The 25,257-nt window shown below is 37.8% G+C and overlaps 1 protein-coding gene across 1 annotated transcript in view; it reads left to right on the top strand.

Moving 5' to 3' along the window:
- TENM2 (teneurin transmembrane protein 2) overlaps window positions 1–25,257 on the top strand; it is a 616,146-nt gene that overhangs the window by 165,766 nt on the left and 425,123 nt on the right. Inside the window, exon 4 of the mRNA XM_021528631.3 lies at window positions 3,748–4,023. Within this exon, the coding sequence (XP_021384306.1) occupies window positions 3,748–4,023 (276 nt within the window). The remainder of the gene's footprint in view (window positions 1–3,747; window positions 4,024–25,257) is intronic.

Consider the following 25,257-nt stretch of genomic DNA (forward strand, 5'->3'; position numbering starts at 1 on the left):
GATGATACTCCTTGAAGGAGACACTAAACCTTTAGCCCAGGCCAGGCTGTGCCTGCCTTTCCTCTCTCCAGTTCATCAGTGCTGTAGTTTGTGCTGGCACTGAGGCAAGGAGGCCTGAGTTGTTCTTGCTGAACTTTGTCATCAGGATTCCACACGGAGTATTCTGGTGGCCTGAGTGGATATGGAATGACTCAGGTGTTTCTCCATCTTTTATGAGACTGTACTTCATCTTCAAAGTAATAGTAGGGTGCCCAAAGGGGGGCAGCCAGGATGGGGAAGGGCTTTGAGGGGAATCCATGGAGCTGCTGAGGGCACTTGGCCTCTTGGAGAAGAGGAGAATGAGGAGAGACCTCATTCCATACACAGCAGGGTACAGAAGGTCTCCTTTCTTGTGAGGGGAAGAGGAGAGGCAGACACTGATCTCTTCTCTATGGTGACCCATGACAGGACCTGAGAGAATGGCCTGAAGTTGTGTCAGGGGATGTTTAAGTTGGATTTTAGAAAAAGATTCTTCACCCAGGGGATGGCTGGGCACAGGAAGAGCAACCCCAGGGAAGAGGTCACAGCACGAGCCTGGCAGAGTTCAGGAGGTGTTTGGACAATGCTCCCAGGCACAGGGTGTGATGGTTTCGGCCAGACTCAATGATCCTCTTCCAACTCAGCTTATTCTGTGAATTACGGACAAATTATTTCTGTGCATCCAGATGTTATTTATCCTCTATGTGAATATACAAGGGTAAATATGCAAGGTCTACTGGTGGTCTGCTGATGGCATTAATACCTTAATGTGCAGTAATGGCTGAGTAAATGAGAGAAGAATATGTTAGTGGAAGCAGTTTATATGTCATTCAGGACATGTGGGCAGTTTCATTTTAGGAAAACAAGGCATGTAGGAGAACAAGGTCCAGAATAAGAAAAGGTCTAGAGAATATAACTGTAGTATTTCCATCTTCCTTTCCTCAGATTTTACAGTAAATGAAGGGCTACGAAACTATCAGGAATTATAGTGATACATTTCTATATTTTTGGATGTAAAATACATGTCTGAAAACCTCTTTTATATATGTATGTAGATGTGAAAAGATTATTATCCAAGCACAAGTTATTTTACCACTATATGCTGCATTACAGAAAAGTCTCAAATAATATTTTGCAGAAACAAATGCCAAAAGTTAGTGTATAAAACTAATTTAAAATCTACCAGCAAAGAACATGTCTTTACTAGATGGGGAAATTTCTAGAATATTTCATGTCTACCATCAGGTCATAAGACTATAAAAGGGATTTCTGAGAAGCAGCATAGAAAATCCTTTCCCAGAGGTTCAGGGGCTGATTCCATTTGTGGTCTTGATATGATCCACTTCTCAATTTTTTTAAATTTTGTCAGTTGCTGGAAAATGCCATGTTCCCAGATAATAAAACTCAAATGGGTGAACGAGTTTTGCGAATAGTGTATTTCAGTGCCTATAACATTTTCCTCAGGCAAAGTAAGAACAGGATGCTAATCAAAGTGAAATCATCTGGGCTTGTAAGGGCTGTTGAAATCCACCGAATATCATCAAAATGTTTTACTGTGTATGTACAACAGCTTAATTTAGCTAATATATTCATAATTTGGTGTATTTGTAGATGTGCCACTAGAAAACAAGAAAATTTGAAAAACTTCATTTTTATTATGAGTTTAGTAATTTTAATGTGTATCTAATGTCAACATTAGTCTACCTGGGGTGGGCTACTATGATTCAGTTCAGTCAATTTTTAATATTCATTTTGGTTTGATTTTGACCTTTTTATTAATAAGTTTGCTAACATGGCTGAAGTAAAACTAATCAGTCATACTGTTTCTGTTAAATATCTTCTACTGAAATTGCACATGATTAAAGTTTACATTCTCCTTAACAGTAGCTTTATCTGTCATGCTAGAACTCTTCACTTATTAAAAAAAAAAAAAAAAAAAAAAGGGGCAAAAAGACAGCAACAAGCAGAAAATCTCTAGAATGAAGTGTACTTGAGAAGCTCATTTTTAGGACTGTTGAGTTCCTTGCTTTTGGCTAAACCACTAAATTTCTGATTGCTACATTAAATATTAGAAGGCAGATAAAATATGCTCCTAACTAGAAGGGTTTGGGTTAATTTGGTGTTGATGAAAGCAAGCTGGCTTTTTTAATGTCAGCCTTTTGATATTCTTTTTACGCATTGCCACTAAACGTTCCATTCCTTGAGAAGCATTGTCTGGGGGGAATTCTCTTGGCGCTGTGGCCGCGGTGTCACTGCAGGGCTCTTTGACCTCAGGGTGGCAGAGCCACGTCCCAGCCTGTTCACTGCTGCCCGAGGACATCGCTCAGGCTTCCAGAGGAAATCCATCCCCTTCCTTTAACTGATGAGCTTCAGGAATAAATTTAAACCGGGCCCCAGTTTTGCACTTTACATGTGTGCATGCACCCTTTATCCAAAATGTGCTTTGGCAGTTAAATATGAGACTGGAGAGAGCTGATACAGAAAGGGGAACCAGATGGATTTAAAATGCTATGAGCTTTCCTGGCTAACCTGAGAAAGAAGTTCTAATACTTAAAAAAATAAAAAATGTAGTTACTGTCTTTATTAATAGAAGACACTTATTTGTGTGTTTTATTTAGTGTATGAACTTCCATTGTTTAGCTTCATTCTGACAAATATATAAATATATAGAGGAAGAGGAAAAAATAGAAACTGATTTTGGACAAAATAAAACTACTGTTTTAGAAACACAGACTACAGATCTAGTTTCCCTGTGAATTAAGAAATTAGTTAAATAATTGGCAGTTATACTGCCAGCAACTTCAGTCTGGTTTTTGTTTTTAGCTCAATGTAATGAAGCTCAAATTACTTTGCTTTTCAAAATCTTTGAAAGCCTTAGAGACCAGTGAATATTTCCCTTTATTTTTTTACTGCCCTGTTCATTACTGTAGGAAACAAGTACATAAGCAGAAATCAGGCGGCAATTCTGGATTTTCTGAGAACCCTGGGGGACTCAGTGTGCTTTAAAAATGTATAAGATTTTGTCCACTGAGTCGTTATTAACTGCTAAAGGTCATGTGTTTTGACATCGTCTCAGAAAGTTTTGCCTTTAAACCAAATGACCTCCTGATTTTGGTATTGATTAATTCTTTCTTCTGGAATATGGAGGGAAAAGCAAACATTTACAATGTAAGGTCTACCTTGGTTTCTTTAGCAGATATTAAATTAGCAGTTACACCAAATGTGAATAGAAAATTGGTGACAAAGTTCCATGTTACCTCATTGATGGATTTCCATTCTTTCACTATCTCTGTGAAAGACTTGTGTTTGTGAAAATTAGCTTCATTTAAAAAAAATCTCTTTTTGAGTAATCAAATGCATAACTTTAAAGCTCATGCTCTGTCCCACAAATACAAGGTTACATACACACTAAAGCAGGTTGTGTCATTTGCACTTGTCATGAGGTTTATGATAATTAAGTGAATAATTATTTGGGGCCAAAAGAGTAGTCTAGAATTTAGAGACCTTTCCTACCTTTGTTTTGTATATTTCATCCATTTTAACCTTGAAAATATTGAACGTATTTAAGTCTTGCTAGACCAGTGCGCCAGAAATTTCTGTAAGTAATTCATCAGTATACAGCAGAACTGCGTAAAATTAAAAAGAGATCTGATATTTTCAAGCTGAAAATAAATCCTCTAGATTTTTTAATGACTTAATGTTTATTTTTTTTTCCCCTTGTGCTTCTAGGAACAAACTTCACCCTTGCAGAACTGGGGATCTGCGAGCCGTCTCCGCACCGGAGCGGGTACTGCTCGGACATCGGGATCCTGCACCAGGGCTATTCCCTGAGCACGGGCTCGGACAACGACTCGGACACGGAGGGAGGGATGTCCCCCGAGCACGCCATCAGGCTCTGGGGCAGGGGCATCAAATCCAGGAGAAGCTCCGGCCTGTCCAGCCGCGAGAACTCGGCTCTCACGCTCACCGACTCCGACAACGAGAACAAGTCAGACGAGGAGAACGGTAGGGTTTGCCTTCAGTGTATTCCTATTCTACTATTCCTAACCTACTTAAAAATACACCACTCTGCTTTCAAAGGTGAAGTCTGCACTTTCTCAGTTTGACTAAAGCTGGTTTGGGTTTTTTTGGCATCACTATCAGGAAACTTATTATATGTGCATCATATGATAGATATTATGTGTTATCTTACAATTTACTTTTCATGCCATAATCTGTCACAGAAGTTTGTGCTCCGAGTATCTTAAATTAAACTTAATGATGAGAAGCAGAAAGAAATTTACAAAGAGAAATAGTTTGTATATGTGATTTTTCTACACAGCTTGAAGTAATATTAATAATCCACAATGTGCTGATAGCTGTAACAATTATGCTAGCTCATAACAATCAGATTTAATTTTATGTATTTTTTTCCATGGTTTTGAAGTTGTAAAAACAATTATTTTGCTCTTTTAATACTGGTATTGTGGAGCTTTTGGAAAGCAAATCTATGTATCGGGCTGAGGCAGAACGCTTGTGTTTAGTGTCATTTAAAGTCTCACAGAAATGAGACTTTGGGCACAGCACCAGTCACTTGTGGCTGAAGAGTGTGCCAGGGGTAGAGTCTGACTCTCCTGTGTTCTGCACTGTCCTCTCAGGTGCACATATCCAAATTCAGGTCATTTGCGTGGATCACCCTAAAGTTCTTACCTGGGGAATTTTCTGGGCTCATAGGTCTAAAGAACTTTAGAGGGAAAATAGTAAAAAAGGATTTGCAGGAATTTGTCCTTCATCCTATAGGGTGATGAAAGTGTAAACTCAGCTTAGTTAAAATAGAAACAAAGGGGTTTGGATCTTGTCACTCTGAGGAGGTGAAGAAGAACCTCCCTAGCATCATCAACCCTCAGAACAACTGTTCCAGCAGCATGACACCAGGGATAGAATTCTGTTTGATACGTGTTGGGTGCCTCCCAGAAGAGCATTTTTGTAGGTGTTTATCTTGGGCTCCTCCCTGTATTCACTGACAGTTGTCTTGGTTTCAGCAAAGTGGGTGTGCCAGGCTCTGGAAACACATGCTACTGCTTGTCAAAGCAAACGGCAAAATTACAGTTTATATGTTGATAGGAAGAAGTTCAGCAAAGTGCAATTGATTTTGTTTGTAACAACAGTCTTTTTTTTTTGTTGATTTAAATTGAATCTTCATGTAATATATCCTCTCCATAGCCATAGCAGGATACATTTCTTCATCAAAACTAAGGAGGGAATGTGCATTTACTAATAATGGTTTGTACAAGGAAGCCCATGTTTTAAAAAGGATCAGCGAGCAGTTAATTGATTTTTCCTTTTAATAATGCCGTTCACAGAAAATATGACAACTTCCATTGATTTTAGTACAGTTTTGTTAAGGCTTCTGAGCATAATTTCAAATAAAAGTCCTGACTAATAGAATTCTGACAATATGGAATGGTTGGGCTTCAGTGCTGCAGCAGGAATTCACTTCTGTGCAGGTGGTTTTCTCCATTTCAGTGGCAGCAGTGTGTCACACCTTTTGTCTAAGAAAACATAATGATCTCAGAACCCACTTTTATATACACACTGTCACAGACTGATAAAAGAATGAGTCTGTTCACTTGTTTTTCATTTTCTTCCCCATAATAAGTGAATTATTCAGTAATTGGAAATACAGTGCAGTGCATCCATTTTTCATGTTTCTAACAATGGTATTAATAGGAGAAAGAACAACATGATCAAACAGCAAGCAAGAAATACACCAGTATGTGGAATTCATTTTGGGTTTCTGTAAGTAGGGTTTCTGTGTGTTTGGTTGTTTTAAAAAAAACAGCACACAAGGTGCTGTGTACACAGAAGTGTTAACTTCAGTAAACTTTTTAGCCTTACTCTCTCACAAACCCTGGTTAGCTCAAAAATCAATGCTTCTTCACATCACTGATTTTATGAAGTTTTGGGATACATTATCATATAGATTGACAGTTGCCCCACTGGTTCAACACCACAGTGTGGACACTTACAAAACCATCATTAATTTCTCACACTTGTGCCCAGCAGTGGTTTTCTACATAATAAGCACTGTGTCCTTCAGAAGCAGATCAATAACCTGCTAGGTGTTCATCCTGAGAGGAAGTAACAAGAATCTATATTTCAAGAGAAATTTGTACTCTGATATGGGTTCATATTTGCAGGATACCAACATAAAGCAAGACATTACATGGCATGAGACTTTACTCATTTATGCCTAGCAATATTAGAGGGAACTCATTATGCTTACACCTCTGAATTTATTGAAAGTATTGTTAAAGCTTTTTCCCTGATACAACTCAAAGGTCATGAAAGAGTACTACATCTCTAAAAGATGACTATTTTTTTAAGTATTGAGATCCTATCACAATTTCAACTTAAAAAAAAACCCAAACAAACCATACCTCTCACAATTTTTTGTATCAATAAATGTATTTTGTTATTTCCAGGTAGCACAGAGGAAGCTTAATTTCAAAAAATTGCTCCCTTTTAAATCCATTCACAACGCTTGTGACCATTTTCTGCGCTTGTAGATTTAGTCTGATTTAATTTTATCATAAACCAGAATGCTGTGAACCTTGAAATATTAGCAGGCTTGGAATGCTTATAGGTAAATTGAAATAATGGAAATTCATTAAGTTCCATATTTTACTTGGTATACTGAAATTCTTCCTCACCAAACACCTTACTGATATTTTACAAACACTTATATTTTCAGAAATCTAATTAGACTCTAAATTCTTACTGTATCTTCTAGTTTTTGCTGCTGTCTAGATGTGGCAATGTCTTCTTTAGACAGATCAATTCTGAATTTGTAACACAAATCTGTCATCAGATTGTTACTCAACATGATGTACTGTGTTGTGAGATTTAAGTAAATTAATTGGTGTTTTGGTTTTTGGTTTTTTTTTTTTTTTTTGATGCATGCAATTATAAAAGAACAGTTAGAAATGCAGATCACCTCTGATGTCATGTGCCAGCTTTGGAGATAATCACCTGTGGGGATGCAAGGTGTGAGCTATAGGGGATAGAGCACAGTTCCTCAATGTTTAGTTTTTCTTTGATTAAATCTTGTAACTATTTATTCTGAAACAGCGTGGCAAACTTTTCAAAAGGATTTTTTTTTCATCAGTTGCCTTTTTCTTTTGTAAACCTACAGTATTTCTATTTCCAGAGTAAAGCATAGGGGTTGGTCATGTTTAGGTAGTGACCTTGAAGTAACTACTCTTTCAGGGTTGCTTTTTTTATGTTTTTTTTTTTTTCTTTAAAGTTGAACTGAAAATCATGTTCTTCTGAAAAATATAAAACATTGTAAAATAAGGTAACTTTCAGTTTAAAAATACATGAAAAACAGAATGATCATAATTAAGTAGCATTTATATACAGAATCTTTTTGCAACAGATCTGCAATTTTCTCTTTTTCTGGCTTCACTGTTGTTGAATGACCAGTTACAGGCTGTTAGGAAAGCAGTGAAATTCAAGTGACATAAGGCAGATGGGAGTGAACAGCAGAACAGACCAATAACAGAGAAGAGAAAAGGTAATCTTAGGTAGAGGAAAGGAGGATGGAACATAGGATGTAAACTCAGGGCAAATCTTGGTTTGAGTGCTGAAATGAACTCGTTGGCTCAAAGTGAACCCAGAAGGAGGGTTTTCAGTTTGATGTGAATCTAGATCCTGCTGCGAAAGAGAAAAATATACAAATGGTGTTGGTGACTTTTGGTTTTTTTTGGTACATAGTTGTTCCCTTGACACTTTCTTTGCTAGTACCATTATTGTATATAATGGAATAGATAATGTGCTGCACTGATATTTTCAGGTTCAATATCCATCAGTGTTTGCTATTCTAGATGTACTGGTGGCAGTGACTTTTATTATTTTTTCTATATTGCTTTGGTGGTGCTTTTTATTGTAGCAATTAAAAGTTGAGTATCAGACAATACCTTATGTGCATATCACTTACTAAATGAAAGAGTGTCATGAAAAAAGAAAACAAAGTTGGAAAAATTATAAGGTAAAAGATGAAAAACTGTATTTGTGTTGTACTTCTGATTGAATCTTATGAAAAATCAGGCAAATTATATTTTTTTTCTATTTTTCCCTGCTGTGAAGTTTTCAATGGCAATTTCCTACAGTAACTTCTCAAATGCATCTGTAAATCTTAAAATCAAAACATAATCCCACCTCATAATTCAAACTGACCTCCCAGTGTACCATTGTTTCAATTTTATGAGCAGTATAATCTGAGCTTTTCCTGGGATGTTGCTGAATAGCAAACTTGGAATTACGATAGAAAAGATGTTATTGCATCACAGGAGTTTACAAGAAGGCATCAGACAGATGACAGCCAGGGAGTTTATTTTCTTACTTTTACTGTTGTAAATTTGACATGTTGTTATCAATATTTCATTTTTTAATTTTTTTTTCAGCTTTCTATTTCACACTTCATAATTTGCAGGAAAGATTATAGCAACACTGTGGTTCTACTCTTGAGACTATTTTGGGTTTGTTGTATGCATGCTAATGTGTCTGAGTTGTAAGGGAGTAGAAAGTAAAAGCTTTTTATGTTGTTGGTCCCAGAATTCTGTTTGGGTTAAACAAGTGGGAGATTAGGATCGCTTGCTAAAAGTTCCCCACCAAGAAATATTCACTTTCACCAACAGGAAATGCTTACCTTCTTAAAAGGGGATGTTTAAATAGTGGTGATGCAGTTGGAACAGGTCTGTGTCATCATCAACTGCCTGTGTGTGGGAAACATAATATGCCTTCATAATTTTGGGATAAAATATCGATATTTTGGTACAAGGAACAGCAGGGAAGATGCAGATTTGCATATAGTGGAGAGCTGGTTTCTGTAGGGAAAGCTGTCTGGGAATGTTGTGGCTGTTTCTCTCCCAGAGTGACCCAGGTAGCTGGGGAACAACAGGAGGCACAGATCTGAGAGAGGAGAAGGAAGAGCTGTCACAGTTGTGCGATCTGTTCCTCGCTGAGAAAGTGGCCAGATGGTCCCAAGGAAATGCTGGGATTGAAATGAAATGTCATCCACTCAGAAAATGGCATCACACACGTCATACATCACCGAGGCTCCTGAAGGAGGAGAGCTGGGGAGGTGAGCTCCTGCACGGGCAGACTTCAGCTCTTCTTCAGGAAGGCTTGTAAAGTACTTTGTAAATGACAAATTTAGAAAGTCATTAAGCGCAGTATCAAAGCTCAGTTGCTTAAGTGGATCCAATTTTGATGTGCTCTCAAAACCTGAGGGCACTTCTGATAGGAAGTGGTTTCCTAATGAGGGAATTGACTAGCAGGAATGACTTTTAAAGACTTAACTACACATAAACTCAATTTGGTCCAGGTAAATGGCTTATGTATTCAGTGCAGGGAGAGTCTAGATGATGGGGTTAAGGACAAAAAGTGGATATGTAGTACTGGTAAACTTTAAAGCCTTGTGTAAGACAGGAATATGAAATAACAGTATTAAAAACTTAAACATTTGTTGCAATTTTAATATAACCCAGTAAGACTGCAGTATAGCTTGTCAGGATGGTGTGATGAATTGCTGCTACACTGTCTGGTATATATTGAAAAAGCTCGATAAATACTATCTGGAACAAAGTGCTTGATGATATTCTAGAAATTAAGGATGGAGCTCTGCCTTGGTGGCCTAAAAGAGCAAACCCAAATGCCATCTTGACATTCAGGTGCTCATAGCTGACATTCAGCACTTGGGCAGCTGTTAGATTTTCCATTCAGATCAGTGTTGACCTGGGAGATGTGCATCAGGATCTTAGGTTTCATCCTCCTAGAGATACTGATGTTTTTAGCACTCATGATTGCAGGGGGAATGGATGGAATGTTAAAACAAACAAGCAGAAAATCCAACACAAGCCCACAAAAACCCCAAACAAAACCAAAAAGTCCCCCTGGATATGGCGAGGTGAGGTCTTACACCATGAATGTCCGTACTGTTCTCCCCTATTCATTTCAGTCAGGGCTTCAGCACCTGGAAAATTTTCCATTGCCTCTGGGGCGACTCCAGTCCCACATTCTGTGCCCTGCTCTGGCACAGAATCATTGGGCTTTTTGTCCATATCCCATTCAAGGGCCTGCTGAAGCTGTATTTTGTTTGCAGTCTCTCTCTTCATGGTGGTTTTTTTTGGATAATATGAATGCCCCCCTCATAATCAAGTTTTATAAGGCAAACAGGAATTGAGACCAAGGAATTGAAGTCCAATATTTAGCCAGGAAACTGAGGAAAACAGAAATATGGGCTGATGAATTAAGGCTATCAGGAAAATACTGCAGCAGCTGGGTTCATAAACTGCTGAGGTTAGCTGGGATCTTCCTTTTTCCTGAATCCTAAGGAAAGAGCTTTTGCCTGCAGCTGTATCTACATCACTGTGTGAAGGTCACAACATGGAGAGTTTTTTAAAAAAAAAACCTCTCAAAATAACCACAAGATTTTTCAATTATTATTTAATCATGAGCCTTTCCATCTAGTAGAGAAATGATGAAACTGTTTAACAAGAACTCCATTACAGCACATTATTCAGTTTGTCAATTATTAGTTTTATAAAAGAAAACTTAGATGATATAGGTCACCTAGGTAAGCAAGCAGCAGCGCCTTTGTTCAAACCATAACTGAGTTAGAATAATGCCTTTTTATTCTTTTCTATAAAAGAGATCTGTGCCTGATAAAGTCAATCCAGCTTGGTGCTAAATGCATTGTGTGTGGCTGATGAATGATAAAACCTTTGCAGGAAGGTTTGCAGGTTTGTCTGTACTTGGTGTATAACTAAATTTAATAAAGTGAAACAAAACCTAAGCATTTTACTTTTCCCTTATAAACTGAAGCACAGATCATGGGAATCCATACTCTGAATGTATTTTGTCTTGCCTTTCAAAATGAGAAATTTTACCAAAAGCTTCTTCTAACTTAGTCACACCAGAGACTGGTACCTTTCCTCACGTATGGTATCTCACTATTAATAATCTCCCTAATTACAAATACTTGCATACTTCACTGATTAGTGCATAATTACATCAAGGTACACACTGCTTTTTCTAGCCAATACTTCATTTATAAAGCTCAGCCTGAGTCTGGCCAATCAGCTCAGGTGCTGTAGTGAATGCCTACTGTCACATGTGTAAAATGACACGTAGGTGGCTGTTTAAGTGTCATTTCATTTTCTAAATATTTCGTGGGATGTGCTTTGTGTTTACACTCTGCTCACTGTTTTTTTCAAGGAATCTGTCAGCTTGTCGAAGGCAATGGGTTTGAATTGATTGTTAATGTGATGTTGAAGTGTCATGTTCTACTCAGGTAGGATAGAATTCCCCTTCAGAAGGAAAATGGATAGGAAAGGTTTCATATGTATATATTAGACTAAATAGAGCTTTTTGAAAACTGAATTATCCCATAACTAATGAGTTTTGAAAGATATTATTCATCTTTTGCTCTCTTTTATTAAACTTTTTTCACTTAATTCTTAGGTAGCAAGTTATAAAACATGCTTCTAAGTTCCATTCCTTAGGTCAAATGAGAGAAAATCTAATTAATAAGCCTAATTTTGGTGGTGCTGTTTGGGGTTTTTTGTTTGGGTGTTTTTTATCAGTAAAATGTTCTTTTGTGACTTTTTGCAGAAGCAGAATTGAATGACTTCTGACAGATACTATAGGAGCAACCTGAAAATTAACTTTTTTCTTTGCTTTTAATTTCTTTATATTTCACACAGGCTACAGACAACTTTCTGCTTAATTTAAGCTTTTACAAGTTCTATGACACTCTCCTTCCTTGGCAGTGATAAGGGAAGTACTTTTATCTATTTGTTCAGCCTCTCTGTAGCATTTGAAATTGCTGACTCTCTTTCCTACACTCTTCCTGTAAGAAGCTCAGGGGATGATTGGCAATGATTCAGGAGGACTGAAGCTCTGCCTCTCAAATCAAGTGAGAGGTTTCTTATGAGCAGCTGTTTGTCCACTTGCCTGTTCAGTCTTTGGCTCGCAGACCTCTCATCAAAGCTCTTCAACACCTCAAAAGCTGTTGGTAGCACCACAGAGACCATGCTGAAATCTTGACCATCTGTGAACAAGAAACACTATCTCTGGTAAAAGTAGAGGACTATTTTTTCAATTTATATTTTGTCTCTCTCGTGGTTAAAGAACATCAGATTAGGCTAAACCCATAAAAGAAAAATGTGATGATACTGGGGAGATGGAAGTACCTTGAAGAACTTGTCTTTTCCTAAAGTTACCTGCTCTCAAAGGCTTGTTATCATTGTTCTTAAAGCTAACTCCCTACATTTTTCAGCTTGAAGTGGGACTCCTGTCCATGTAAGAGATTTATGTGAAGTAGTTTTAAATGTTTTTCCCAGCCTAAATAATTGACCCCCATTTTGTGCTTCTCTTTTTCATCAGAGGGTGCCATTACTGTGATCTTCCATGTTCATGTGCTAAACCCACTGACTTTTGGGAAAGACATTGCTTCTATATGATACCACTCCTTTTAGTTGTGTAAAGAAATGGCAAAAAGTGGCCTTATGGAGAAAACTGGCAAAAGAGCTATGTGTAGATTGAAACAGTAGTTGAAACAACCCAGTGCTAAAACAGGGCTGTTTTCCTGGTGTCCATTTGGGTTTCTTACATTTCATCAACACCACTTAGACTGTAGTGGTGTACAAACTCATTTCTTACCCTGAAAATAACCACAAATTTCTGGATGCTTAGTACTGTGCAGCAGAACAACACCAGTGTCAGAGGAAGAGGGAGTTTTATTTGTGAATTAAAGTTCCAGAAGGAGGTGTAGTTACTTGCAAAGTTGCTAGTGTATTCCATGCTGGCTCCTGGAGGCACCTGCCCTAACATTGAACATGTGTAAGGTCCTGAGGCTTGTATGTGCTATTTGTTCATTAGTCTGTGCTTGCACAGTGATTTTCCATCTGTGCTCAGGTCTGAAAGAGAGATTTACACAAGCTGGACTCTAAGAAACAGAGTTGATTCCTAGAATGTATCACAAGTACAGTTCATCCTCAGAGCATATCAGACTGTATTTAGATGCAGTACAAACCCATATTCATACCTTCTGTCCTTTGATATTTTCTCTGGGCTCCCAAATACATAATGCAGCAATCTGGGTAAATGAAATAAAAATATGAACTTAGCAAGCTTGATTTCCTACAGGCTGAGATGGAAGAAGACACTTTGATAGTTTTTTAGTTTTCATTTTATTAAGAAGCATGCTAGTATTATTGAGGGCATTCAAATAGCATTTCTCTTGCAGCTGAGCAGCTATTCAGTGGGAAGGATGACTTTTGTGGTTTCTGAAGTTGTTATAAATATCTCAGGAACTGCTGACTGTTCAAGTCATTCAGGCTTTTCAGTAGCATGTTGCTGATGGGAGAAGATCATCACTGAGTGGGTGAAATTGTATTTGCCTGAAAGTCCAAGGAGCCCATGGAAACCAAAACTTCCTTGCCATGTTTGCCCTATTGAAACTGAGATACCATCTTGTAAAAAGGCATATCACTCCATTACAGCAACATGCCTGTAGGCAAGGCACAATGTGTGAGCATCATTTGTTTGCTCAGAGCCATGACTGTCATTCAGAAATATTGAGAGGTAGCAGTTGGATTTTTTCACACAAATGGTTAAGGGACTTTTCTCAACATCAAATTAGCATTCAAGAGTGAAAATATAGCTTCTGTTTCCTGAGATGCTGAGTTGTAAGAATGAGTAATTGTGATTCCTGGGGGAATTTATTTTGTTTTTTAACTTGAGTGGCACTAGATAAATAGGTTTATCAGTTTTCCACAGAACACTTATATTTAGTAAACTTGAAATGAGATGAATTACAGAGAAGTTACTCCTCTTTCTAGTTTTCTTTAGGAAGGGAATTATTTTAAGGAGGTGTGTGCTATTTATACCTCCTACATAATGCTATACCCTCCAGCTATATTACACAGCGTGGATATGGACAAAACAAGGGATGGCTGTAATTGCTTAAGTGACTGGAGTTTGTCTTTTGTAGTTCTTTTATTCTTTTTCCTATTTAAATTTCTATGCTCAGTGAAACAGGACATCACTGACTCTTGTGTTAAAAAGTTTCTGATCAGTTTTGTTCAGTGAACAGAAAGTACACCGGAGGATTAGGTCAAGGTTGGGACTCTGACCAGAGGGGCAAAGGAAAGAGGAGTCCAAAGAGGTTCCAGGTTTGGGGCAGCCAATGGAGCACCAGGAATCTGCCATCCAAACCAACTGCTCACCACGTGTGCTGGGTGTGCTGCTCTTAAAAGCAACCCAGAGCAATTCAGAGAATAAGTTCTGAAACTTTATCTCTATATAAATTCTGGATCACTTTAAAGCCTTTTTTATAGCAAATTTTCAGTATAGCAAACTTTCCAAGCTGCATTTCTGAAGCTAATAATGTATGTAAATCAGTTAGTTTCCTTCTTTCACAGAGTTCTCTACATTTTCAGTATTAAATAGTGAAATAATAATCCTTATGTGCCCAGTCCTGTCAATATATCCCTGGGCAGCTTCTCAAAGGCTCCTTGAGTCTCAATCATCTATATTCATTTGCCAGTTCTAATTTTCTGGAAAATTACTGCATATTTCAAGACCACTTCTGTTGTGATACTTAGCCAGATTTAATTCTTTCAGATACTTTATTTCTTAACCTATAATTTGACTTCCCTGAGAGTATTTGAAGATGGGTATGCATATTCAGTTTAGTCCTAAATTTTGGGCTTGAATCACACTCCAAGTATGTCCTCTGTCTCAATCAGGACTCCCTGTCCTGTCCCCTGAAGGCTCTCTATTTGTGGGCTAAATGTCCTTCACAGGAATAAGGACACTCTGTACATAATGGAGCCCAGCTCTTGTGGGTGACAGAGTGCCATCTAATCTTTCCAAATGAAGGTTTCTATTCATTTAAAGCAGAATTTCCCATATGTTTTCACATTTTTTATGTGGTTTGAATTAATTAATTGCATTTTACTTTTCTAGGTAGCAGGACAAATGAAGGCAGCCTAGTGTGATTACAGTTATGTGGGGGGTTTGGGGTTTTTTTAAGGAAAAAATATAATGAGACATGTGATAAATGTTAGGAGACTGACCTATAACCACAGCAGGCAGACATTGATAATCAGTGTTTTCTGTGTTATCATCAGTCCAGCTGTTTTTCTAAAGACCCTGAGAAAACTCTCTGGGAACAGCCAGTACTGCAGTACTTCAGCTTGAAGGCTGGAGCTGACGGGGAGGATTTGGACAGAATTCTGAGGACTTCACAGTCAGCATCATGAAGATAAACAATTCTACATAGTGAAGAGTAAAGGAGGTAGAGCAGGCATCACTGTGCTTTTTCTGGCTTTGGTCAGTTCTCTGATATTTTTGTATTAAAGGTTTTTTTCTAGTTTGTTTTTTTTTTTTTTTTTTAACTGATGCTTTTCACCATCTTTTTCTCCCATCATTTTCAATCCTGGTAAAAATATTATGGCATTTACCTGTCTTTGTCTGAAAGATAATTTATTCCACTTTCCTACATTTTTTCTAATGTAACATAGTGCCTTGAGCTTAAGACATTAATGTGGTTCCAGATAATCTCCTAGTCTCATTTGACACGTGATGGCTTAAAAGCACTCTTTATAAAGCAGAATATTACAGTATTAATGTGCAAAGTGAAGGTTATTCTCTCTCTCTCCATCTGATGAATTCTTTGCATGGCTTAAAACAAATGGAGGAGCAAATCATTTTACAGAAATAATGATCATCTTAGAAAAATGATCTGAAGAAATCAATATTTTTCTTTTCCTGACTTTTGTCCCTCCTTATTTGAGTCTAGTTCATGAAGTAATGGAATGTTAAAAATGCTTCAGATAACTTCTGTGGTGATAAATTTTGACACTCTTTCAAATATTGGTTTCATATATTTCCTTTTTGTTAGTTTTCTTGTGCCATATGTACTGCAATATACTATATTTTTTTCATAGCTTGAAAGCAATGTTGCTTTTTTTCTACAAACAAAATCTTTTCAAACCATTTTAGATATGATTTGAAGTATTTCTTGAGTTTTGCTGTTATGTCTCAGAGGAGTAGAACATATGTGGCAAGTTCTCCAGAAACAACCTCTCAAAAGAACATATTAAAGATGAAATATAAGGATTTTTAGATCAAAAGGATAATGATTTTTTAAAAATCTTTACTATGTGATAAATTAATCAGAAGGTATTATAAAGATGTACAAACTTGCGCAAGGAGAGGGAAGGAAGGGAGTGACTTTGAAATCAGTGCAGGCACAGAGCTGTGGAGCAGCAGGCAGAGCTGTGGCAGAGGCACCTGAGCAGATCAGAGTGAGCAGGATGAGGGAAATGAGCTCAAACCCCAGTTGAGCAGATCTGTGTTTGCAGAGGGGCTGGGCTGCTGTGCATGATAATAATCAGAGTGGGGCAGGGGCTCTAAAGAAGCTTTTGGTGCCTCTCAGGCCCTCCTGGTTCTGCCTTCCTGTGATTCCTCTAAAGAACACAAACCCAAAATTATGCTTAAAGCTGAAAGTAATCAGCTAACATACATCAGCATGAACCAAAGTTGTGTATTTCTGACAGGAATTCTAACAGACTTGACTCTATAACTGTGAAAAAAAATGCTATTTAATAAAACCCCAACAGATTTTCAGTGCAACTAGACATATGTATCTAAAAGAAATGCTGGACCAAAACACCTCACACTATGATAATTTCTGTTTCAGATTTCATATGTGAGCATGTATATGACTCATTCATGCTTTAAATACAGTTGTGAATGCATTTATAATTTGGTTAGTGATTATTTTTTGTATTAGAATACAACCATAGTGAAACCTGTTCTAACAGATCAGCTGCAAGAAAAGCCAGCAGCAGGAAAGGAGAGTGTATTGGAGATTCTGACATCAGATTCATAGCTAAGCCATGCCTATACCCCCAAAACAAAGATACACTGTAATTAAATTTATAGTTTTTATTACAGTCTATTTAATTTTCAAGATCTATTTTACTTATTTATGAAAGGCTGAATCTTACAATTCTCTGAGCTGTTATGATGCTTGTGTTGTAACCACAATAGATTGTAATCAAGTTTAGTACATCTCAACATTCAAAGGAACATTCTTGAACATTCTTCAAGAATTGGAAACTAAAATCTTGGTTCTGGAAGTCTGTAAGCTTTAATGAAACAATACTAATGGTATTTCAAAAAGGATTTTGAGAAATAATCAGAGAACAACTTCATTATTATGATTGATCAGTAATAATGAAGGAAAGTTCTAGTTTGCCAATGCTACAAAAATCTGATGGTTGTGGGTCTGGAACCTGGAATAAGCTTGCACAGCTCCAGCAGTGTTCAGGGTACCTGAGTGTAGTCCATACTCCATTTATTTGTGCCCAATAAAGCATTCACCAGTCTGGGAAATGGCTGCAAACCTGATGTAGTTGGTTCTGTTTCCTGATGGTCTGAAAATACTGACTTATCTTTTAAAGACTTTCAGAAGTCTGAGGCATTAAAATGTCAGAGGCAATTTTTTTAATAGACTCTTTCTTATCTAATTGAAACATAAAGTCCAGTAAGTGAATTGTGATAATTTTGTACAGAGTTTCTATGAAAGCTCCATCCCATTAGGTAAATGTGTGTTAGCTGCTGTTACTGAGGTGCTAATACAGAGCCCTTGCCAAGCAGCCCTTTTTAGCAATAAATAGCTAAATTTACATGAACTTAGCTTAAACAGCTAAATTCCTGTATGTTGAACAAGTGCTTGAGTTCTGCTTCAATGAATGAAGTATTTGGAAGAAAAATTATCTCAGGGTAATTTTGTTCCCTAGGGATTCTTGGTCACCCAGGTGTCCTCTCACGTGGGACTGTCATGGGCAGCACCTGAGGGCTTGGATCACACCTGGGGTGGTGTCTGGGGAGCCCCTGAGCATCGCTGCTGTCAGTGGGGGCTGTGCTCCCCCTTCCTCAGTGTTTTCCTGGTTCTTCTCCTCCTCCCCCAAAAGCAAGGCTCTCGTCTCCTCCAAGCATAACACATCTTCCTTTTGATCATGTTCCTCTGGACGTCTTTGCTGCTTGTTTTGCAACTCTTATCTGTCAGGTTTTGGTTCTCACACGTTTTCCTATGTCTTATTTGTCCAACTGTATCACAGCTCTGCTTTGGCCCCTGTGGGGTTATATATTATTTACATACTTCATTGAACTGCATTGCAAAATGCTTCAGCCTTATTGCTGTTGGTGCTTCTTGTGAAGTTAAAATGTGAAAAAGTGTTCCTGTGCTGTTGGTACCTTGTGCCAGTGTTATCTGCAGCTCCTCTGGCAGAAGGCAGGCAGCTCCCTGAGGGATACAGCAGCCCCTGCTTTGGCTGGGCTGTCCCAGCACAAAAGAAAAAAAATTGCTTAAAATGCAGTTTTAAAAACCATTTCTGTTAAATGTTTGCAACCTTTATATAACCCATTTCTGTCTATGGTGTCCAGAAAAGGGAGTGTCACAGGGATGGTGGCCAGGGGCACAGGGACAATGCCACACAGAGCTTTTGCTGTTTGAGGGGTACAGGTTGGGTTAGGAACCAGGGCTAGGTTTGGAGTCCAGCTCTCACTCAAAAGTGCTTTGATTAATACTGTGATTGATACAGCAGGCAGATGTTGTAGCAATAAGTCATAGGACTTTGGTAATATACATAGGAATTGGGTACTGAAGCCTGATTTGTTTGTTTGTTTTTTTTAATTTTGTTTTGGTTTTTTGTTGTTTTACCACTTGTGGATTTCTGCCATGCCCATCCCTGTGCATCACTGGTTTATTTTTGTTCAGCTCTGTTCTGAAGTGCTGAACACAGTGTGCCCAGAGTCAGAGCTGAGGCTCCCTGTGATTTCTGCAGCAGAACCTCCCGTGCAGTGCTCCTGCAGCAGCAATGCTGGGTTATCCCACAGCTCCTGGGGCTGAGCAGGGGCCATTAGTCCATTGATTGCTGCTCCTGGCTGCTCTCCTGCATCATGCCAGGGTTGAAACAGACACTCAGGGACTTAGGAAGTAGATGCACAATCTGCACATCTAGCAGGGGGAAGGAAAGAATCGTTTTTGTTCAGACACAGGTGAGTTACTGCTTGTGTGCGCTTGAAGGCTACTGGCAAAAAAGATTTCCCTAGAAAATAACTAGACAGGAAAAATGAGCTGGGTTTCTGAGGATCTGAAGTATAAAATATGCAAATTACAAGAATTTGGCATACTGTCAGGCTTAGACTTTTCCCCTTGATATACAGAATTTGTGTGACCTGCTCAGTCAAGCATCCTATTTGCAATAGATTTTTACAATGAAATTTGCAAGTGGCTTCCTTTTTAATTTTCTCTTCTTTTAGTGTGAGCATTTTCTGACAGGAATTCCAAGTCCAGTTTGGAGCACTATGTTATGCTTTAGACATCTGCATGCTTAAAACTGGAGTGCAAATACAAGATGCCTGTTTGAATAACACGGTGTCACCAGCAGAGCTTGAAAGTGCTGCGAGAGGTGATGGTGCTTCCTTATGCTCCTCTCATCACACATCATGTAGTACATTTGGGCACGTATGTGGGTAGTTCTTTGAAAAAGAATAATAAACAGGTCCAAGATGTGATGTCAGATCTAGTTAATCAGTGTACTAGAAATACATTAGCCTAAATCTTGGTTAGGAAAATAGTAATCAAAGTCTTGAGTTTCTTTTCATTTGGAGAGACAGATGGCATATCTGCTTAACGGCAAATATCCAAAAGAATTTTTTTAAAAAATCCTATCTTTCAAAACATGGCAATCAGAATCATCTTGGAGAGGAACTATTACATTTAATAAGCCATATGTTCAGTGAATTTACTTATTTTGTTCAAAGATGTAGACATAGAATTCACCTCTGTGTCCTTTTGTGTAAATTAACTGCCTTATTCTGTGCTACACAATTAAGGTATTTAACAAAGTTCCAAATGTGCAACATATTATTAGCCAAACACAGCTACTAGTTTTCATGTTGCTGAAATAAATGCATTTAGGTGAACAGTCTGCAGTTTACTAGAATTCCCTCTGTGGAGTTCAGCGTGTTTGAAGATCAGATTGACTGGCAGCTTCCTTGGTATACATAAAACAGATCTAAAATTATTTCAAATAGAAATTCTCTGAGGATTCTATCATCTTTGCCGTTCTGTTGTACTGGAGATGCAGATGTGCCAGACTGTTCTGCAGGATTATAAATGCATTAGTGAAACTCTAATACACTCTCTAACAAATATATGCAGTGCAAGAGGTTTTCTTAGCCATCTTGTACCCACTCATTTTATTTATTTCATGTAATTGGCATGTTGTTCTGCTTTTATAGCTTGTTAAAATGAGATGTGAAAATGGCTGTAGCTAATGGCTGCTGGAAATCTTTTCCCATGGTAGGAAGGAGGGGAAAAAAAAAAGGCATTGCAGATTTTTAAAGCAGAGAGCTCTCCCACCGAGAAGCAAAGATTAAAAAAGATGGATATAATGCATTGCTGTGTGTGGTAGAAGAGAGTTTTAATGACCTTGGATACATAAATGAGCATTGTAGACAGTGTCCAAGGCCTGAAGTGGCACCCTGAGGCAAGGCTGCTCTGGGCTGTGGTGCTGGCACTGAGACAGGTGTGCTGGGAGTGAAGGGGATTTTCTTTCCTTCTGCAGAGAAAATGATAAGAGAATAGGTGGAATGAGGTGTTCTGAATGTCTTCCTTTGCAAAGTGCAGGATTTGGCTCCCAGAAACTTAGACAAGGTGAATGGTGGGCAGCGCTCAGCTCCTCCTTCTCTGGAATCATGGCACTCCAGCCCAGTGGGTGGGCATAAATTAGCATGATTTTATTTGATTTAGCAATGAACTGTTGAGGTCTGGCCAGATAGAAATCCATGTGAATGTCCAGTGTATAGACCACTAGTTTTAAAAGAAAGCTTTCTTGTTTTTCCCCTGGACTACACTGTAGATGCTGTCACATTATTTCATGTTATTTGAATTGTTGTCAGGAGAAGCACGCAGTCTGTCCTGTGATTCTTAAAAAAAGGTTTTTTTAAACTTTAGTGGCATTAGAAAAAAATTTAAGTTGCAGTGCTGCACACCGTCGTTTTAAATGGTCATTCCAGTCTTTACCAGCTCTTGGAACATGAAAGGATTTTAGTTCCAGGATTTGACCTGAGAAAGTGGAAGACAGCAGAGGAACTTTGCTGCATCAGTAATCTTCTCTCTCACTAAGGGTATTGCACTGTTTCACTATATTCAATTAAATGAGTAAACTATCTTTATATTTCCACCCAATCTAGGAACCTGTTGTTCATTCCATGGCAAGACATTAAATTGCAAATAGAAATAAACCCAAAATTTCCTCTTGAAAAAAGCATCTGTTGCAGAACACTTGTTTTCTGGCATCTTATACTTCTTATACAAGAAAAAAAATTGAGTACTTAAACAAAAATTAAGATTCTTTTTTTTCCATTATTAAAGCATTTCAGAAGCTGCTGGAAAGGGGTTTGAGTTTTGTTTTGTATATACATATCCTTTTTTTTTTTAATCATTTCAGTGTAGCATTAGATTTCTATACAATAACATAGCACCTGCTAGATATGTTCCAGAGAATGATCACTGTTGTGTGCCCATTCCCATGTAAAATCTTGGTAAGATTAAGTATGTCAAACACATTCATCTGCTGCAAATCAGTTTGTCTCAAAAAAGACACGGTTAAATTATATGGAGCCTAATTTTTCTACTGATACACCTTCTGAATTTTATCTGATATACTGTATTTTTCTTCCCCAATAGGTCAAATGAATCATCCTTTACTTTCTCTTTTAGAACAGACAGTAAAAGTAAATTCAGCACATGCCATTTGTGTATAACTGGTGTGATTTACTGCACGGCTGAATATAAAATCATAAAACTTACAGGACATGGTTAATACATAACCATCAAAATAACAGAGTGCAATTCTAAATTTATGAGGCTGAACTTAACACTGAATATCAAATAAGAACCACATTGATTTCTGTAGCGCATGGCTTAAAAACACATTAGGTGGCATAACTGCAAGACAGTACATTGATTTAAGCGTAAAATGCATAGCACTCAATACTTCACCACCTAACGTTTCCCAGTAATGAACAAAGCTGTTGTATATTGATGAAAGGAAAATTATTTGTTTTGTTAGATTATGGTACTCAAGCAGATGCCTTGCTTTTAGGCTGGGTTGGCATAATTGGAATCACTCTTAGTAACAAATGACGTTGGACACCTGAAAGGGAGGGTACACGGTGAACTCTGCATAATGTGTTTTAAGAAATATGTATTTAGTCTGGACTTAATGTAAGTCTGAATTCAGGCACCCTTATTTCAGGGAGGGTACTTTGGCAGGTACAGAAGATTAATTGCATTTTGGAGGCCTCTAATTGCCTTTAAAATGTTAAACATTTGCCTTCCTGAATCATGGCCAGAGTGTAAGTCTATAAATCTCTATCAGCCTTACTCACTGAGTTTTGCCAAAATTACCTCTATTTACATCAGGAAACACACCTTTTTCCATATTTTAGACCCCAATACATAAACTGGCTCAGCAAATAGAGAGTTGACTTTAGTCTAAGGTCCCCAAAACTTAAATTGAATTGACATTGACATTTCCTCTAGATTTAGTCTTAAGTAGAAAATTCTGTGTGGGGGTTGAAATTGGGTCTTTTGAACATGATTTTCTCACAATGCACTATATCCAGAATGGTATCCTTGTCCTTTTTAATGCAAAGGGGACTTGAGGCAGCTCAGCCAGAAGCTCCAGGTGAGCGTGGTGCCTGGGCTGTGCTGGGAGCGGGAGCAGGCAGGAGCTGTGCTGAGTTCTGCCCTTGGTGCCTCGTGTGAGAGTGCTGCTCACCAGCCTGTGAGAGCAGGACAGCAAAAACACCTTGGTCTGAAGGACTTCAACCCTGTAGGACATACAGGTCTGTGTGTTAGCTCCAGCTGTGCACACACACATTTGTGTGTTTTGGATTAATTGTATGAAATGTGGCTACTACCATGTTCAGCCTGTGGCCTCTGGCAGGTTGTGCCCTTTGGGGTGTGTGCATTTCGTAGCTGAAGTGAGCAGATACCAGCTCCAAATCCGTGTTCCACATTCAAAACATTCACAGGGTGCTACGTTGATTGTGAATGTTTTACAAGACAAATTGGATGCAGTGGCGTTCTAGTCTTGCTTACATTTTGGGTTACTTTTTTTTTATCCTGCAAAGTTTAAGTATTAGTCTTCGTGACATGCAAAATGGTCTGAGGTGTTGGAGAATAATGTTTTAATCATCATTGACATTTTCAGAGAAGATTAAAATTTAATAAAATTAATTGTCCATTTTTGAATGGCTCACTTTGCTGTTAATCACACACTTTTAGCTTCCCCTGCAGATGGGTATTTCTTTCCTGCAGTGTTTTTTTTTTTACCTTGAAACTCACCTGTAATTATGATAATTGATTAAGTTGTTGGTTATAATCTTTTTCTTCAAATTAATGGAATGTAATTTTAAGTTATGCTTAGTGTGAAATAAACTGCTTTTTTAATCTTGTGAAAGAACCTTTTCTAAATCTGTAGAAATATTTTTCTTTCCCTTTTAAAGGAAAATCTCCAACATCCTTAAAGAATATACCTTACTGGGGTTATATTTAATGGCAAGTATAGAATACATTGTTTTCACTGCTGTGCATCTCTAGTAATATAATTTGAAGTGCTAGGGCCCTTTGCATCCATTTCTGAATCTATTATTAGTTGATTAAATTAACTGGCTGGATCAGTACAGTGAGAAGAGACACAGTAATGATATTACAGAATTAGTATGCTATGATGAATTGTCAAGAAAAGTAACTGTGACAGCCCTGTGGCCATATGCACTTAGCCATGCAATTTATAGTCATTTGAAAAGCCAAGGACTTTTCAGTTTTGGTTAGGAAATTTGTTCTTGCTTTTGACAGAAGTTGAGGGATATGTGAGTCTTGAACAAGAGGGGGTTTACAGTGCCAACGTGAAAAGAAACTAAAGGCTCTCCTCAACTGCTAGCATTTGGATAATTTACAAAGAACAAGCTTCAAAAAAGGATGATTTTATTGTAGCTGTGCCAGTTCTTTTTAGATTATACTATGATAGTGCACAGTATATGTAATAGTGTGGTTCCTTTACGGTTGTAGAAAATAGTGTTGCTTAGGGTCAGGTAAAAGTGAATGCGATCTTGTATCACAATTTCAGTAGTTATGGAGCACCACAAATTTTGGTACAGCAGCAGTAGGGCCTTTTTAGGAGGACAGTAAATACAGCTGGGTTTTATTCTTGCAACTGATTTGAAGCTATTTAAAATGCCTTATTTTGCCTTTATGCAAGTATTTGTAAGTAAAATAAAGATTGCCAAACAACATCAAAATTACTGGTAGTTGCAATAGGTAATCAGCATATAAGAGTTGACTCAGGGCCAATGCTGTAGCAATTTCCACTCTTTTCAGCTTGCCCCTGCTTAGTAGCTGGACACTTGGAATTTAAATTTAAAATCTTGCCATTTTCACATTATTGTAGGTTGGCTCTCTCTGTAATATTCTTAATCATTAAACCCAATTACACAAATAAATTTTCAAAGTAGTAACAGGCAGAGCCTGAGTGTAAAAGCAAGTGGACTAAGACAAAAGACAGCAGATTGTGTAGCCAACTCATTCTTTTTGTGAGCCTAATAAATTATTTATCAGTAGCACTATGGATCTGTAATCTTTGCTGAACATCAGACTAAAATTCTTGTTAAACTTTATAAAGTGGAGTGTTGTCATTTTTCTTAATATTGGTTATGTCAGTTTAAACTTTTGTAAAGAAAAGGAAAAAATGAAATAGGTTTTTAGTAGTTAAATGATAGGATGTAATTCTTAATCTTACAGGAAACCAGTACTGTGGTGGTTACTAACAAGTGTTGATCCCTCCTGGGGCCTCTTCCTGGTCCGTAGGTGCTGGAGATGATGCTTCAGACTGCTCTGTTTGCTGCCTGCTGCCCTGAGAGCAGGACTGCTTCTGTCCTTGTGTCTGCTCCAGCAGATTTTCTTTAGCACATGTTATTTTAAGCTTTGGGAGGAAATGCAATTTTTCATTTTCATAAAATAATTTCACTTTCTAATTTTTATTATAGAAACATTTTCTAGCTGCAGTCTGAGGCTGACCTCTAAAGGTTACTTGGGTCCATGGG

Source organism: Lonchura striata, chromosome 15 (genome assembly GCF_046129695.1).
Source record: "Lonchura striata isolate bLonStr1 chromosome 15, bLonStr1.mat, whole genome shotgun sequence".
NCBI classification, from domain to species: domain Eukaryota; kingdom Metazoa; phylum Chordata; class Aves; order Passeriformes; family Estrildidae; genus Lonchura; species Lonchura striata.